This window comes from Lissotriton vulgaris, chromosome 2_1 (assembly GCF_964263255.1).
Source record: "Lissotriton vulgaris chromosome 2_1, aLisVul1.2, whole genome shotgun sequence".
In the NCBI taxonomy this organism is placed as follows: Eukaryota; Metazoa; Chordata; class Amphibia; order Caudata; family Salamandridae; genus Lissotriton; species Lissotriton vulgaris.
The window spans coordinates 238,841,344-238,860,743 of NC_141687.1; the positions used below are offsets into that span (position 1 = coordinate 238,841,344).

General features: G+C 50.9%; 1 protein-coding gene across 6 annotated transcripts in view; it reads left to right on the forward strand.

Moving 5' to 3' along the window:
• The window catches only part of NF1 (neurofibromin 1), a 2,008,692-nt gene that overhangs the window by 406,399 nt on the left and 1,582,893 nt on the right, over positions 1–19,400 (forward strand). For all 6 annotated transcript variants that reach the window (XM_086954827.1, XM_086954826.1, XM_086954830.1 and 3 more), the window contains exon 9: positions 5,823–5,996. In XM_086954827.1, coding sequence (XP_086810953.1) covers positions 5,823–5,996 — 174 coding nt within the window. The remainder of the gene's footprint in view (positions 1–5,822; positions 5,997–19,400) is intronic.

Below are 19,400 nucleotides of genomic sequence, written 5' to 3' on the forward strand. Positions count from 1 at the left end.
CTCTCACTAGGGTAGCCCTTACCCTCCCAATGGGGGCTGGCGCGTCTGGAGCCTACGCTGCGCTGGGGCTGGGGTCACGCTAGGCCCACGGCATCAGGAATCTCGGGAAGGGAAAATGGCTGCCGATGGGCCTATGGAGCCTTGTGGGTTCGGGGCGTGTGGGCTGGAAGGGTGGCCGGGGACAGGCCGATGCGGGCAATGGGCGTTTGGTCGGACATGGGAAGGGCAGCTAGGGGTTTCTAGGTACAGAGCTGGGCTAACGGGGAGCTGAGTTGCGGGGGGGGGGGACCACGCCACGAGGCCGGGTCCAACACACACACTGCACCCTCACACACACACACACACTGCACCCTCACACACACACTGCACCCTCACACACACACTGCACCCTCACACACACACTGCACCCTCACACACACACTGCACCCTCACACACACACTGCACCCTCACACACACACACTGCACCCTCACACACACACTGCACCCTCACACACACACACTGCACCCTCACACACACACACTGCACCCTCACACACACACACTGCACCCTCACACACACACTGCACCCTCACACACACACACTGCACCCTCACACACACACACTGCACCCTCACACACACACTGCACCCTCACACACACACTGCACCCTCACACACACACTGCGCCCTCACACACACACTGCGCCCTCACACACACACTGCGCCCTCACACACACACTGCGCCCTCACACACACACTGCGCCCTCACACACACACTGCGCCCTCACACACACACTGCGCCCTCACACACACACTGCGCCCTCACACACACACTGCGCCCTCACACACACACTGCGCCCTCACACACACACTGCGCCCTCACACACACACTGCGCCCTCACACACACACTGCGCCCTCACACACACACTGCGCCCTCACACACACACTGCGCCCTCACACACACACACCGCACCCTCACACACACACCGCACCCTCACACACACACCGCACCCTCACACACACACCGCACCCTCACACACACACCGCACCCTCATACACACACCGCACCCTCACACACCGCACCCACTGCACTCTCACACACCACACCCACTGCACTCTCACACACGGCACCCACTGCACTCTCACACACGGCACCCACTGCACTCTCACACACGGCACCCACTGCACCCTCATACACGGCACCCACTGCACCCTCATACACCGCACCCACACCTACACACCGCACTCACACCCACACTCATCGCACTCACACCTGCACTCACCGCACTCACCCACACACCGCACCCACCCACACACCACACACACCCACACACCGCACCCACCCACACACACACCGCACCCACCCTCAAACACACCTCACCCACCCTCACACACCTCACCCACCCTCACACACCTCACCCACCCTCACACACTCTGCACCCTCGCACACTGAATACTCACACACTCTGCACCCTCACACACTCTGCACCCTCACACACAGCTTATCTGTTATTTTCTTCATTCATTGGAAATTTTGATCCCTTTAAGATCTGAACACAGCGGCCTGGTCCTGTTTATGGCTGATAGATCATGTCTGTAGCCACACTGCACCCTCACACACACTGCACCCTCACACACACTGCACCCTCACACACACTGCACCCTCACACACACTGCACCCTCACACACACTGCACCCTTACACACCACACCCTCACACACCGCACCCTCACACACCGCACCCTCACACACACCGCACCCTCACACACACACCACCCTCACTCACACACACCACCCTCACTCACACACACCACCCTCACTCACACACACCACCCTCACTCACACACACCACCCTCACTCACACACACCACCCTCACTCACACACACCACCCTCACTCACACACACCACCCTCACTCACACACACCACCCTCACACACACACCACCCTCACACACACACCACCCTCACACACACCCTCACTTACACACACCGCACCCTCACTCACACACACCGCACCCTCACTCACACACACCGCACCCTCACTCACACACACCACCCTCACTCACACACACCACCCTCACTCACACACACCACCCTCACTCACACACACCACCCTCACTCACACACACCACCCTCACTCACACACACCACCCTCACTCACACACACCACCCTCACTCACACACACCACCCTCACACACACACTGCACCCTCACACACTACACACTGCACCCTCACACACTGCACCCTCACCCTCACACACACACACTGCACCCTCACACACACACACTGCACCCTCACACACACACACACACACACACTGCACCCTCACACACACACACACTGCACCCTCACACACACACTGCACCCTCACACACACACTGCACCCTCACACACACACTGCACCCTCACACACACACTGCACCCTCACACACACACTGCACCCTCACACACACACTGCACCCTCACACACACACACTGCACCCTCACACACACACACTGCACCCTCACACACACACTGCACCCTCACCCACACTGCACCCTCACACACAGACTGCACCCTCACACACACACTGCACCCTCACACACACACTGCACCCTCACACACACACTGCACCCTCACACACACACTGCACCCTCACACACACACTGCACCCTCACACACACACTGCACCCTCACACACACACTGCACCCTCACACACACACTGCACCCCCCACACACTGCACCCCCCACACACTGCACCCCCCACACACTGCACCCCCCACACACTGCACCCCCACACACACTGCACCCCCCCACACACACTGCACCCCCCCACACACACTGCACCCCCACACACACACTGCACCCCCACACACACACTGCACCCCCACACACACACTGCACCCCCACACACACACTGCACCCCCACACACACACTGCACCCCCACACACACACTGCACCCCCACACACACACTGCACCCCCACACACACACTGCTCCCACACACACACACACCGCTCCCACACACACACACCGCTCCCACACACACCGCTTTCTTGTTGCTGAGGGATTTTTTCGTTTTGTTTTAGTCATTCTTCAGTGAAGATGCTCAGTTTATCAGTGGATCTGGGGTTTTGCCGATCTATTGAGCCTAAGCTTGCTCCTTGAGATTTGTGATTTAAGTAAAGCTGTTGTCTGTGCCCTAAATCCTTGTAGCAAAGCTAGATGAGCTTATTGGGCTTCCAGAATGTGGGAAGGGAGACCGGGGGAGTCTTGCTGTGTGCTCTGGGTGTAGCTAGGGTAAGTCCCAGAACGGCTGCACGAATTTGTCAACTCTTGGAGACTTATTCTGGCAAGAGATGTAATCCAATTGTCTTTTTTGTCTGGAGAGATGATGCAGGGCTCAGAGCCACAAACTGCAAACAGAGAACCACTCCAGCGGTATGCAGGACTTGGAGGCGCTAATTCGTAGAACTGGAAGAGCTCCCTGTTAGGCTCTCAGTGCTCCCAGTACCAGCCTTCTTGACCCAGACATCACAAAATGATTGCTGCCGACAAAAGACACAATACTGCCCTCCCGCTGCTGAGCCAAGGTCGAGCAGGGAAAGGCAGAACAATAGGCATCCTGTCACAGGGAGGTGTGACCACCTCCCAGACAGAATTTAGTGTATTGGGGCAGGGTGGGTGCGCTTACCAGCGCCACTCAGTTTGCATGAGGGGCACATTTGGTCTCCCCATGCATAGTCCAGTTCAAACCAGCTCTAGGAGCCCTTGGCTCCTGCTCTGCTGTAAAACTGGACAAAGGACATGGGTGTAACCTCCCCACTGTCCAGACCCTCCCCTAGGAGGGTCCCCTGAATCGTCCCAACCCTTTCCTTAGGACCTTAAGTGGGTGGGTCCCTAGATTTGGCATGGGACAAGATTCAGATAAGACACCACTTCTTCTACTGTCAGGGCACTCTGAACTTCGCTGTACTTCGTTTAGGTTGGACTTCGTCTCTCTTCCAGTCTGCTGCATCGTCTGTGCACCATAAAAGAACCCTCCAAGGCCTGTGGGCATCAAAGACACCTGAAGGAATCTCCCTTGAAGTGAAGGAGTCACTTCCATGCATTTGCAGGCACCGCAACTAAGTCTACCGGTCTGCTGATCGTAGGCTCCTCCGTACTCCGAAACGTTCTGCAACACAGGTGGTGGTTTTCCACAGCTCCCGAGGCCTGCCCTGTCCTCTCACCAGGTTTGAGGCCAGAATCCCTCCTAGGGGGTTGCAATAACCAAACCCCTATGCACCGCGTCAGCTTGCAGTTGCAAAGGCATATTGGCTTCCTTCTAAGAAGATCTTTAGGCTCCAAGTAGCCCCAACCTCGAGCACTTTCAGTGACCAGAATCTTCAGCCACGCCCCACTGTGTGCATCGTGGCCTGCATCTTTTGGTGAGCTGCTTGAGATCCTCTTGCGACTCCAATGCTGCCTGCAGGTCCATTTGAAGGTCCCCTTTGTTTCTTTTAGGCTCCCCTGATTGCTCTGGGCCTGCCCCAACTCCCCTGCCACTGGTGAGTCCCCTGGCCCTTGCTGGTCCCGACATTTCACCTTCTTCGACTTCTGCGTTGGTTGCCTTGGCCGAGGCTTGTTGGTGCTCCCGCCGGACACCTACCCCGCAGCAATCGACATCGACGTGGGACAGCTCGTGCACGGCTCCTAGTCTTCCTCAGTGCCACCTGGTCCTCACAGCTGCAGAGTCAAGGTCATCTTCCTCTCTCCTGCCACACCCGACATCGGAGGGCATTAGTCTTTCAAGTCTCCTGGTCACTCCTGAGTGACATAGTCTCTGTCCCCTCTTCTTACAAGTACCTCTCATCTAGAATCCACCTTCGGATTCCACCGGACACCATCTCCTTCAGCAGCAGCACTTTCCTGAAGTCTTCCATTGGGTTCGACGGTGGTTTCCAACACCAATTCACACCTATGTACCTGGCTTCTCTGGTGTAGGTAACGTGGGTACTAGGGTATCCATGGGTGGGGTGGGTCTTTAACCTTCTGTTTTCCATGGGGGTGCTTCAGGGTCCACTGGGAAGGGTCCTTAATCTTCAAAATTCCAACCCTGACTTACATGTAGAGTTGTACGAAGCACACAATCGTGTTCCCACACTGCACACGCTCTCCTTGGGGTCCCTATCTACTTACCTTGGATGGCTCCTTGGGTCCCCAGCACTTCTACGTTATCTTGACCCGAGTCGTGGTTCTTATACCACTTTCTTAGTATATGGTTTGGACCCCCCGGGGTCCACTGTGTATTCTGTGCTATTTACTGTATATATGTGCAAAGTATTGTGTGCGTTGTGTTTATCCCAAGGTAGGAGATATCTAAACGTGTTAGAGTATTATATCATAAATGCATATTTTTATAAATACCTAGTGGTGTTCTTTTTCTCTTAATCTATACTATAAGATTGCATTCTGGTAAAACAATCCACTTTACACTCCTTCTGGACAAAGCCTGAAGGCTGCTCTCCCTAGCTACCACTTAGAGAGCTTTCTAGGTTTTCTAAGACCTCTTAAATGACCATAAGGGTTGACCGGACTTGTGCAAGGTGCCCACTGACATTAGTGGACATCATATACCAGCCCAGCTTCTCACTAGCTAAAGAAGAAAGTGGGACGAATGAACTTTTTCTTAGCATCTGCTTAGCCAAATGGACACTTTATAAAGTGATTATTTTAGTATTTAACACTGCTATGTTACATCTTTGGATCACATGTTACTCGAATCTTGCTTTTATTAATGTGCTGATGCAAACAAAGTATAGTCTAAAATATTTCTCTGCAACCTTTTAATTATGTTTGTATTTTTTTCATATTTACAGAAACTTTTTCTAGATAACCTTAAAAAGGCATTAGCTGGTCACGGTGTCAGCAGGCAACTGACGGAAAGTGCTGCTATTGCTTGTGTAAAATTGTGCAAAGCATCTACCTACATCAATTGGGAGGATCATTCTGTCATTTTTCACCTTCTGAAGTCCATGGTGAATGATCTCAAGGTAAAGTAAAGTCCTTTCTTAGATTGTAAATGCAGTAATAAGGTAAATTGAAAAATGTGTGTTTATATTTTACCGTAGTTCTCAATCCAGGCGACTATACCCAATAGATGATTAAAAAAAATCATGAAGAAAACAATCATAAGTGTTTTGTACTGCGGACTATATTTTTTAAGACATACCCAGCATGCCTTAAATAACTTGGATGTGCAGTGTAGCAGGGAGCTGCACTGCAAATCATGTTAAAGTTACATCTGGTGACAAGCAGAAATATGCAAGCTTGTTGATAGAAACAGCAGAGTCACAAACTTAATTTGAATTGTCATATAATGTGACTTCTGTGTTTGGGGAGAGTAAGGGGTTTACGCACACAAGACACAGTACACAAATATTACAACGTTATACTGCAGTGAATGCGTTGCCCTGGCTCGACCTAAAAGGGTAGGTAACTAAGCCCCAGTCAGTTGTAGGCCATTTAACATTGATATCTGATAGACTTCTAGCCACAGATTCCTTACCTTAGAATTATCCCCAGGTGTCAGGCTGGGACGGGACATTCTTGTGTAGTACCCCTATGTGCCGGTAGGTGGCATCATATGGCTCTGCGTGGGGTCATCTGTGCTGGAAGTGAATTGCGCAGTGCCTATTTAGGTATCACCAAGCGCGCTGGTATCGGTTCTTTTCTTTCCGCGCTAGTCAGCGCAGATCTGAGATGAACTATCCCTTGGTCAGTTTTTTTAATAGCTTTTTTCAATGTTTAGTCAAAGTGTTTTTCAATTTTTTCCCCTCTTGGTGTGGCAGTAATGCCATCTAAGAAGGCCAGCGGCGCCTGTCATTGCTCGATGTTGGTAATGGACCCGCATCTTGTGTGGCTTTGGTGCCTTGATCGTGACTACAACCAGAGACCTGCTCTGATTACCGTGCCACGTGCCTTGAGGGAGAACTCCCTCAAGCTCCTGGCGACTCAATGTGTGACGTGACAATCCAGATCCTGGTCAAGAGAAGGTCCCTGGAGTGATCGCAGAGTCCAGGATCCTTGTTGCACTCAGTCGTCTGATCATCTGTGTGAGAAGTTGGCCTGATACATGATGCTCACTAGTTCTAGTGATCACTTTGTATCAGTCCAAACAACCCTTATGGTGATTGGTTGTAAGTCAACCTTATAGACCAGCTATCCTAATGGTAGCATTGACAAAGCAGTCTTAGGCTAAACTCTTTTGGCATGTGAAGCCAGCTGTTTTACCACATATAACCCCTTGAATACCAAATGAAAGGACACCACACAGGTTGTTATGAAAATAAATAAGATATTTATTACTAACAAAACACCTCTGAACTCTTTATGAGATCAGAGGGCTAAGCACATGACAAGACTCTTAAGAAAAATACGTTAAGTTGCACAAATCACAATGGTGCCCTAGGGGCACGTCAAACTATATACTAAGTAAATGGTATAAGGAAATCGATGGAAGGAATGGAGCTGTCCAGAGCCTGTAGGATCGCTGGGACTACACTACCCTAACCTTGGGTAAGGAGCAGGAGGCCCACGGGACACATGTGCAGAGTGTGAACTCACACGCGAGATGCGTAACAAAGTCAATGGACAGTACAAATTACGAAAAGGTAAATAATAGACAGTTCTGACTAGTTAGGACTAAAACGACTGGATACCTGGACACCAGGAGACTCAATCTACTCTTGAGCACCGAAATGCTCTCGTTACCTCACCCAAGGGCTGCGGGAGCGTAGGTGTGAAAGTGCGTCGGGTTTCCGCGTAGAAGTCAATGGAGCCTTGAAGAAAAGATGCTGCAGGCGACCAGGAGGAAGATGTCCGGAGTGATCCAAGGGTGGATCAAGGAAGATGGAGACCTGAAAGCAGAGGGGGCAATGTTCCCAGTCACTAGCCAGTGACTGGAGTGGAAACAGGAAGGAACCAGATGCTGTCGTCGCCATCAGGTGAAGAGTGGACGCTTGACTCTGCAGCCACGTGGACCAGGAGGTGTCTTCGACGACCAGGATGGAGGCACAAGCTGTCCCACGCAGGCTCTCGCTGTCGGCGGTGTTGGTTCCGGATTCAGCGTCAACAGGCCTTGGCAAAGGCAACCCACACGGTGAGTGGAAAAGGCGTCTGGTGCGGACCAGGAGGGTCCGGGGTGCTTCTCCTTTGCAGGGAAGCAAGGGCCAGTCTGGAGCAACCAGACCAGCGGTGTTGATGTGGGGAATCGTCGTCTAGGAGGCCACTAGCCAGCCGGCAAGTGACTAGACAACGCATCGAGCAGCAATCAAGCAAAAGGGCCCCACGCAGATCTCGTGGATGCTGGAGGGCTGATCTTCTGTGCAGGAGCTGCTCGGGGCTGGGGCTTCTCAATCCCCAAAGCACTTTCTCGAGGATGCCTCTGAAGTCGTGCTGGAAGCGAAGTGCAGTTTCTCCAAGATGGCCGGTCCCACGTGTCTCGTCGCACCCACGGATCTCAGCTGTGCTGCAGATGTAGGTAGAGGTCGGAGAGGTATGGAAGTCCGGATCTCGTCTGGCTCTGAAGTCTTGTTCCGGCAGGAAGGACGACAAAGTGAACCGCTAGGACGCTTGATGGTGCCTGCTGCTGCAGGGTGGTCACTCCTTGGCCACAAGGGAGATTTCTTCAGTCTTCTGTGGAGCAGAACGTCGAAGTCCAGAGTTTATTCTTGTAGAGTTTCAAATCAGGATTTATCTAATTTGGAATGGGACCAGCTCCACCTTTATTCTCCTAAAGGGGGCTGTACTGTGACCAGGTCCGTCCTATCGGTGGGACCAGGAAGGGGGGTGGTTACACCCCCTATCCTTTGTCCGGGTTCACGCCAGAGCTGGGGCTGGAGTGCCCCAGCAACTGGTTTGAACCGAGGTATGCACAGGGACACCTTGTGTGCCCCAGGCATGTCTCATTCCTTTCAGCCTGTCCTACCTCAATACACAAAATCCTGTCTGGGGTGGTGCTAGCACCTCCCAAGGCAGGAAACCCTTTGTCCAGGCCTCCCTCGCTGGAAGGACTCCCAGCAGCAGGAGGTCAGACTCGTGTCTTTGGTGGCGCATCCATTTTGTGATGCTGAGGCTCGCGTTAACTTTAACCGGGGTTCTCAGTTACATACACGTCGTGTCCCTCTAAAAGGGTGGAATGCTACCCCCGTCGCCAGAACTGGCGAGGGGGTAGTATTCCAATTCGTATGACACCTTACTCGACATGTTTTGATAATGCTATGCCTAAGTTAGCAATAACCGCGAGGATTATAATGCACTTAAGAGTATATGGTATGCGTTATCATGGAAACAGCTAAAGGAAATGGTTCCGAAAGCTGCAGACAGGCTCAGCTCATGCTAGAGCACCTTCTCACATAATTCCAAGCACTCTGCCTCCAGGGTTGATAAGGCCTGCTATAGGAGTGACTTACAGGAGTATATGGGTCCATTTTAGGGTTAGATATAGGTATACTATATCTAAAGCAAAGCTGTGTTACAAGCCAGTTGTGTCTGTTTAGATGGCCAGCCAGGGGTGGCATAATACATGCTGCAGCCCCTGGTAGGCCTTGGGTGCACTTATGCCCTGGGTACCTATGGTACACTGTACAAGGACTTAGAAGAGTGACCCAATACCAATTAGATATGTACCTAAGGTACATGGAGTCCATTTTAACAGAGAAAGCAGGAAGCCTGGGGTCCTGGATAGCAGGAACCCGTGGCCAACTATGTCAAAAACCAGCAAAACACTAGGCAAAAAGTTGGGGGCAACCATAGTCAGATATTCACCTTCCTACAATCTGGTTAAGTCCTGCCACAAGAAGAAGTTGTTGTAGCATGCTTTGACTTTACCTTGTCCGTCAGCCAACGAGACTAGGGAGCATCACTTAAAGCCTGGCTCTGCTGCTGAGTCACCACCTGAACCGTCTCTGCCCCTCTCCGAGTTTCCGGGAGCCGGAGCAACTCCCACCCAATTAAAAGAATTTTATGAGGCTATGCATCTCTAATTTGGGCTTCCCATTCCCTCTGGGGCACCTTCAGGCTCTGTGGGTTTGGGAGCTCTGGTGCCAGTCAGGCCCCAGGGATTCTCAAATGGATCTGGATCTGCGCCGATCATGCCATATCAACCTTCCCGGCGCCGGTCCCGATACAGCTGCTTACTGGTGAGGCCTTCCACATTTACATCCCTGACTCCTCACGGAGTCAACACCGGCTGGAGTCAACACTGGCTAGAACCATGCCTTCCAGACCGAAGCCTGAGCCCTATTCGTCAAGTCAAGTCAAAGAATTTATATAGCGCACTACATACCCAGAGGGTCTCAAGGCGCTTAGGGAGGGGAGGAGGATTACTTGTCAAATATCCACGTTTTAAGTTGCTTTCTGAATGCTAGGTGGTTCTGGGTAAGGCGAAGGTAAGTGGGGAGTGAGTTCCATGTTTTAGCTGCCAGGGATGAGAAGGATCTTCCTCCCATGGTGGTCTTGTTGATGCGGGGTACAGTGGCGAGGGCTTGGCTGGAAGAACGTAGTTGGCAGGAGGGGGTGTAGAAGGACAGTCGTGAGTTAAGGCATTCTGGTCCGATGTCGTAGAGTGATTTGTGTGCGTGGGTTAGCAGTCGGAAAGTGATCCTCTTATTGACGGGTAGCCAGTGGAGGTCTTTCAGGTGGCCAGAGATGTGTTCGTTACGTGGGATGTCTAATATGATCCTGGCTGAGGCGTTTTGGATTCGTTGGAGTTTCTTCTGGATTTTAGCGGTAGTACCTGCGTAGAGGGTGTTTCCGTAGTCCAGTCGGCTCGTGACCAGAGCATGGGTGACTGTTTTTCTTGTTTCGGTGGGGATCCAGCGAAATGTTTTTTTAAGCATGCGAAGAATGTTGAAGCAGGATGAGGATACGGCGCTGACTTGTCTGTTCATTGAAAGTGAAGAATCCAGGATAACGCCTTGGTTCCGTGCGTGGTCTGTCGGGATGGGTGCTTTTCCAAGGGCTTCCGGCCACCACGAGTCGTCCCATGCAGAGGGGGATGTACCTAAGATGAGGACTTCTGTTTTATCTGAGTTCAGTTTCAGACGGCTGTGTTTCATCCATTCGGCAACTTCTTTCATTCCTTCGTGTAGGTTGGTTTTGGCGGTGCTGGGGTCATTGGTGAGAGAAAGGATCAGTTGAGTGTCATCCGCGTAGGAGATGATGTTGAGATTGTGTTGGTGAGCGATGGCCGCAAGGGGGCTCATGTATACGTTGAAGAGGGTGGGACTGAGTGAGGATCCTTGTGGTACGCCACAGATGACTTCAGTGGCCTCGGACTTGAATGGTGGAAGGCGGACTCTCTGGGTTCTTCCGGTGAGGAACGAGGTGATCCATTCAAGTGCTTTTCCTTGTATTCCGATGTTTCTGAGGCGTTGTAAAAGGGTGCTGTGGCAGACTGTGTCGAAGGCTGCAGAGAGGTCGAGGAGGATGAGGGCGACTGTGTCTCCATTGTCCAGTAGAGTTCGAATGTCGTCTGTTGCTGCGATGAGGGCGGTCTCAGTGCTGTGTTTTGCTCGGAAGCCAGATTGTGAGGAGTCGAGGGATTTGTTGGCTTCGAGGAAAGCGGCGAGTTGGTTGTTGACCGCTTTCTCGATGACTTTGGCCGGGAAAGGAAGGAGCGATATGGGGCGGTAATTTTTGAGTTCGGTGGGGTCCGCTGTGGGTTTTTTCAGAAGGGCGGTGAGTTCAGCGTGTTTCCAGCTTTCCGGGAAGGTGGCGGAGTTGAAGGAGCAGTTGATGACGTCTCGGAGGTGCGGTGCTATGACGGAGTCTGCTTTGCTGAAGATGTGGTGAGGACATGGGTCTGTGGGGGGTCCTGAGTGGATAGAGTTTATCAGGCGGATGGTGTCCTCAGTGGAGATTGGGTTCCAGTCGTTGAGGGTGTTCAAGGGGGGAGAGTGTTCAGCATATGGTTGGATGGGTTGATCTCCGGGTTTGTTGTCGAAGCTGTTGTGGATGTCTGCAATTTTGTTGTGGAAGAATAGAGCCAGGGAGTCGCAGAGGGTTTGAGAGGGGGTGATGTTGTTGGAGTTGGCCGAGGGGTTGGTAAATTCCTTAACGATGTTGAAAAGTTCCTTGCTGTTGTGGGCGTTGTTGTCTAGTCGATCCTTGAATGTTGTTTTCTTGGCCTTTCGGATTAGTTGGTGGTGTGTGCGGGTGGCGTTTTTGAAGGCGTCCTTGGTGCTAGTGGTTGGGTCTTTTTTCCAGGCCTTCTCAAGGGAGCGGCAGAGTTTCTTGGACTTCTTAAGATCATCGTTGAACCATGAGGCCTTCTTGCTGCCAGGTTTGCTTTGACGTTTTTTCAGTGGTGCTAGGATGTCGGCGGTGTTGGATAACCATAGGGTGAAGTTGGCGGCGGCTTGTTCTGGGTTAGAAGAGTGGGCTGGGGTGTTTAGAAGGAGCGATGAGGAGATCTGGTCGATGGTGATTTTGTTCCAGTTTCTTTGCAGAGTTGGTTGGAGGTGGTTGGTGGGTTTCGGCTTGTTGTAGGTGAAGTGAACGCAGCTGTGGTCAGTCCAGAGGAGATTAGTAGTGTGGTTGAAGGCGACATGATTGCTGGAGGTGAAGATGGGGTCGAGTGTGTGACCTGCGAGGTGGGTGGGAGAAGTGACCAGTTGTTTAAGTCCGAGGATGGCGAGGTTGTCCAAGAGGGTGGTGGTGTTGCGGTCGTTGTTCTTTTCAAGGTGAAAGTTGAGGTCTCCCAGAAGGATGTAATCTTTGGAGGGGAGCGCGTGTGGAGTGATGAAGTCCGTGATGTCTTCACTGAATTTTGCGCGGGGTCCTGGTGGTCTGTAGAGGAGGGTGCCTCTGAGTGTGGTCTTGGGGTCGATGTGGATCTGGAAGTGAAGGTGTTCAGAGTTGGCGAGGTTGACGTCAGAGCTGGTTGAGGTGTGGATTGATTTTTTATGGACGATAGCGATTCCTCCTCCTGTGTGGCCGGTGCGGTCCTTGCGTGTGATCTTATAATCTTCAGGGATGGCAATGGTGATGTCTGGGGCGGAGGAAGCGTTCATCCATGTTTCTGTTAGGAAGGCAACGTCTGGAGAGATGGTGTCTAGAAGATTCCATAGGTCAATGGCGTGTCTGTGGACCCATCGGGTGTTGAGAAGGATGCATTGTAGGTGGTTGGGGTCGGGAGTCTGTGGTGTGGTCGTAGCAGAGATGTTGTTGGTGCCGCTGAATTTGCAGGAGTAGCAAGAGAAAGGTCCATGGGTGTGTCCAGGAGCGGCTTAGACGCAGTTGGGGGCGCGACCGGGGTTAAGGGCTAGGAGGGTGGCGGCATCGTAGGTCATGCGGGAGGACTGGGCAGCGCGAGGGGCAGGGGGTCTGGCGCTGGGCGCGGTCCAGGCGCGGACGGGCGTAGACGGGCTTACCTTTGGCGCACCTTCGGCACGAATGGGGCGCGATCGCTGCGCGTGAACGCTGCGCACGGGAAGAACTGTCATATATGGATAGTGGAGGGGGAGGGGCGAGGGCGGCTCAGCTGGGAGGCGGGGCGGGCTCCAGGGATCACAACAACAACAAAATGGAGGCGGAGGGGGGAGCACAGCGGAGCGCTAGGGAAAACGCGCACAAACAGTCAAAGCAGCAGATAAAATAACTGAAAGTGCAAATAAATCAAATCGGCAAGCAGGCACACAGCAGGCAATTATAATTAGGCAGTTCTTATGAGGAAAAGCAGCACAACGATACCGAGTGTCACGAGGGGACACTGGGGAGCGACCACTCAGCCCGAGGGACAGGAGCGAGCCACGGCGCTATGAGGTACTGGAGCGCTGATCTGGTCAGTGGGAGGGCGGCTCAGCTGGGAGGCGGGGCGGGCTCCAGGGATCACAACAACAACAAAATGGAGGCGGAGGGGGGAGCACAGCGGAGCGCTAGGGAAAACGCGCACAAACAGTCAAAGCAGCAGATAAAATAACTGAAAGTTGTCCAGGACTTGTGGAGGTAGGAGTGGGGTCACTGGACCCTGAAAAATACCAGCCATATGATGCCAGTATGGACTGATGTGAGTATTTGGTGGACACCCGCTGACTGGATACTTCTGCAGATACTGGCATTCTTTGGCTATGGAAGAGGGAGCTTCATTCACAGTGGTGGTAATGAGGGCAACCAAAGTCCTGGACCTTAGCTTGCAATTGAAATGAAATGTGGCATTTATAGAGCGCAAACTGTCACTCCCAAAGGAGACTCCTGGTGCTATACAGATAAAGAACTAGTGAGGAGTTAGGGCCTAAATAAGGGCAAGACCAGATTCATCACTTATTCCATAGATCCAGGACTTTCGAGCTTTCCTGAACTGTTTTTCTGATACCATTGTTCTCAATTTGTTAGGCATAAGATCCCATGCTTTTGCACCTAATACTGTAGCAGTCTTCCCTCCCCTGTTTTTAAGTTTAAAGCCAGGCAATTTGTGGAGGTTAGCAGACTTGGTGGCAGTCAAGACTCCTGTCTTGATAGAAGTGCTTCAGCCGGGAGTGACCCTTTCAGAACCACTTCTCCTATTTAACAAAGAACTTACTGATATCCTGCTTGAGATCTGGTACAAGCCCAACACAAGTAAATAGGGCCACAGCCTGCCACCACCACCCCGCTCCAGGGTGACCCCAAATTCCTCACCTAACACCCTTCATCGGTTAGGTTGGTGGTCCAAGCCTCCACTTCATCTGTAAAACCTGCCACATTCCTACCCACACCACCAGATCAGGAATCGAAAGAGGCTTAACAACTCGGACAAGAAAATGTTTGTTCGAGGCCTATGAGCTGCAGATTACACACTGTGCATAGATCGCCACCTAGTGCTGGGCCCGGATGTTTGCAGTTTGATGTTGTCCTGAAAATGTCTTTGGAAGTAACAAGATAGAGGACTCCTCCTTTGGACCACATTGCGCATGGGCATCGGCTCCATCCTCAGATTGTTTTTCTGCCACCGGGCTCAGATGTGTTTCCTGCGCTCCGGTTTGGAACCGAATTTCCTTCGACGCGCAATCCTCACCCAGTTCAATGGTATTGTTTTGATCGCGACCCACATCAACGCTATTCTTCACAAACTTCGAAGTCTTCGATTCCGGTCGTCGACGTAGGCCTTCGGGCCAACCTAGGCCTCATCTTCTGGCTCATGGAAAGGATGCCATTCAAGAAGTGTTCTCAATTTGGGTCGAAGTTTCCCCACATCGATCTACATGAGGTGTGCAACCTTTGACTCCCACTGGAGCACGAGGCCAACGACTGTTCCGCTTGTGCCTCTTTCCGCTCCAAGAAGACGATTCGGAACTGACTAGCTCGAAGAACAATGGCTCGCTCGTCAGCTTCGATCCCTGACGACATCTTTGCACAGGGGGTCGACGTGCCAGAAAATCAGCACGCCGGAGAAAGTTCCAGCTCTTCTGATGCGAAGACTCGGACGTCGAGGACATCACTCCAGCTCAACGGCTCGTAAGTAAGACCGTCAACCCCAACCCTTCCTCGACACCCTCAAAAAAGGCTTCGGTCACACCCTCACCTTCGGGCCCGGGTGCACACCGAGAGACTGCTTCCCACGTCCCGCCTTCGGGCCCCGTTAAAGAAGCCTACTAAGCTTTCAGGCAGCTCGAGCCAGTCTATTCCCGGTGCCGATCTGATACCGACACCAAAGAAGAAGCCATCTTCCTCATCCACGCCAACTGCTGCTCCAACACCCAAGCTCTCTGCGCCAAAGACTGGCAGCGGCTCATCGATGCCGAAACCGCACTCTGAGTCAAGTAAAAAAAACACATAAAGGCCCCGATTCACATGCTCCGGAGCCGAAGAAACACCCGGAACCGAAAAAACATGTTCCGGTGAAAGATATTTCAAAAGGTCACACTTCTAAACCAAAAGACCCTAGACCATCTACCGACTCGGTGCCGAAAACTTCTACGCCGAAGGATCTGCCCCATACAGAAGAACTTTTTACACCAGATCCTCACCTTAAACCTCTTGTTAAAGATCCTAAGACTGGCCAACTAGCTCTTAGCTCCAAGAAGAGACCACTAGAAGTGCCAGCACCTCCTCCTCCTCCAAAGAAGAGAGACATCGCAACCTCTCCATTTAGGGTCCCTTCTCCCCCACCTCCCCATACTGTTCCTCCTCCTACACCTCCTCCATCACATCATTCTCCTACACCATCCACTAATCCAGATGATGATGTGGATACAGACTCTGATGACACAGGTGGCGTGCTCACGACCCAGCAGGGACCATTAGTCCCCCTCAGTCACCTATTTCTTTGGATGATAATAACACCCCTGATGTACCTTACGTCCCACAAGATGATGTATACCATTCTAGTTATGGAAAAAAAAATATAAAGGATAAAGCAAATTTTTGTTGTATTTATAGTTATGTAACCCTACCTAATGAGTGAACCAGAAAAGAGCAGATCTTTCTCTTTTCAAGAAGGACCCTCACTCACCACTAGTTGGTGACATGCTTCATCATTGGGTCCCCGCTGGGGTGGCCGAATGCCTCCCCAGTGTGCTACAACGCCTGAATTGCAGCGGCGCTGGATGGTGGTGTGTGCAACAGTGTACAAACTAAATATGTGAGATTAACTGTGAGTGCAAGATTAAAAATACAAGTTTGACCCTCAACAAAAATTCTTTAATAAAGGCCAACCTGTAATAGGTTAAAAACAATGTGGGTGGACAGACTAGGTTCTATATTAGGAAACCTGTGTCCTGTAAATAAAACAAGTGGTCAACATGTTTCTGCTGTTCAATTTGCAATTTTTCACTCAGCATTCGTCAGGACCTAAGTAAAACAGAAGATGGTTCTCCGGTGGTGTGTGCGCGCTAAGGCGCACCCTCCCGTGAGGCTCTTAGTGTGAAAAATTCAATTATTGTATGTTACTCACGGTTAGTACCCGTGGACGCTCACTGAAAATCACAGGAGCAAAAAAACATTTCGGGAGAACACTACTCTCCCCTTGGGTCGGGACAATGCGGGATATCTTCACGCCGTACCGATTTAAGTAACCGCGACTCCCCGCCTGGTACCTACACTCTGGATCGTTGTCCGCCCGAAAGAATTTATGTTGAGGTTCTAACTTGTATTTTTAATCTTGCACTCACAGTTAATCTCACATATTTTGTTTGTACACTGTTGCACACACCACCATCCAGCTCCGCTGTAATTCAGGCGTTGTAGCACACTGGGGAGGCATTCGGCCACCCCAGCGGGGGCCCAATGATGAAGCATGTCACCAACTAGTGGTGAGTGAGGGTCCTTCTTGAAAAGAGAAAGATCTGCTCTTTTCTGGTTCACTGATTAGGTAGTGTTACAAAACTATAAATACAACAATAAATGTGCTTTATCCTTTATATTTTTTTGTTTTCTACTTCACTTAGTCACTCCTCAGTTGTTTAAGATATATTGATAGGGGTATAGGAGTGTCTGCTCATGCCCTCTCTCTCTTGTTGTTTTTTTGTGTTTGCATATCCTTCTAGACCTTCCCCACCAGAGGACACTATAGGTTTTAACCTACTAGTCCAAAGAGCAACCCCGTACAATGGGGTTGACATGCACACTGATGCGGTGGAGGAAGATTTCCTTTTAGACACTTTTGATAACACAAAAAGGTCTACTGCCATTTTGCCAATGCTTAAAGGCATCATTAAGCAAGCAACAGAGGTTTTTAAAGATCCTGTCAGGGCTCGGGTCTTCAACCCTCGCATTGAGAAGAAATATAAAGCTGCCCCTACAGACCCTGTTTACATCAAAGGTCCAGCACCACTAGATTCTTTAGCAGTGTCTGATGCACGTAAACATGCTAATTCAGAAACATCAGGCGAGGCCTCACCACCAGATTAAGAATCTAAGCTCCTTGACGCCTCTGGTACACGAACAGCGTCACAGGCAGCTAACATTTGGCGCATTTCCAATACCCAAGCATTTTTGGCAAGAAATGACGGGGCACATTATGATGATCTGGAGTCCATAATGCAGCATCTACCAGACAAATATAAAAATAGGGCCAATGAACTCATACAGGAAGGTAAAAATATTACTAATACTTCCATTCGTTGTGCCCTAGATGCTGCAGATTCTGCCTCAAGGGCAATCAATACCAGTACCCTTTTGCGGAGACATGCCTGGCTACGTATTTCAGGTTTTAAACCTGAGGTATAAAATTCCATCCTCAATCAGCCATTTGATGAGACACATTTATTTGGCCCTAATGTTGATGTGTCTTTAGAAAAGATGAAAAAAGACACCAACACAGCAAAATCTATGGGAGCATTGCAGCTGCAAGCTCCCAGACGTTCTTTTCATCGCTCATCATACAGCGGCAACACAAGAGGCGGCTACTCCGAAAGGTCTCCACTTCCTACAAAACCCCTAGTCAATCCACATACACTAAGGGCTACCAGAGAGGGGGTTACAGGGGTAACAACAACAAAGGCAGAGGCAAAACCAACAACTCCCGCTCAGCCTCCGCCACTACCCAATGACTTTCCTACCCTCCCCCCCCCCAACATTCCACTCCTGTGGGGGGAAGACTGCAGCAATTCCTTCCTGCCTGGATTAACATCACATCAGACAGGTGGCTGCGACAAATTATTCAGTCAAGTTACTGTCTAGAACTAACCTCTACCCCCCAAAACATACCACCCAAACAGCATCCAATGTCACAAGAACATCTGTCACTGTTAAAGCAAGAAGTAATATCTCTGCTAGAAAAAAGTGCAATAGAACCAGTTCCTCTGCACCAACAAAACAAGGGGGTTTACTCCCTATATTCTCTTATTCCAAAAAAGAACAGCTCTCTAAGGCCTATTCTGGACCTCAGACCGCTAAACATATACATACAGTCAGACCATTTTCACATGGTCATACTCCAACAAGTCCTTCCTCTCCTGTTACAAAACGACCTCCTTGCTACAATAGATCTCAAGGACGCATACTTCCACATTCCCATTCACAAAGCTCACAGGAAGTATCTCAGATTTGTTATAGACGGGCAGCACTATCAATTCAATGTACTCCCATTCGGAGTCAGAACAGCACTAAGAGTATTCACCAAGTGCCTAGCAGTAGTGGCAGCACATTTACGAAGACAGCACATCCAAGTCTTCCCGTACCTCGACGACTGGCTCATAAAAGCCAGCTCATAAAACCAGTGTGTGGAACACACTAACGCCATGATCCAACTGCTTCACAACTTGGGGTTCACAACAAACCACACCAATTCTCATCTGCATCCATTTAAAGTACAACAGTACCTCGGTGCCACAATAAACACCTCAACAGCGCTAGCTTATCCCACTCCAGTAAGGATAGCCAGCATGCAAACTCTTCTCACAAAGTTTCAGCCACAACCCTCCCTTCCAGCATGAGTGTTCATGCAACTCATAGGGATGATGGCCTCTTGCATT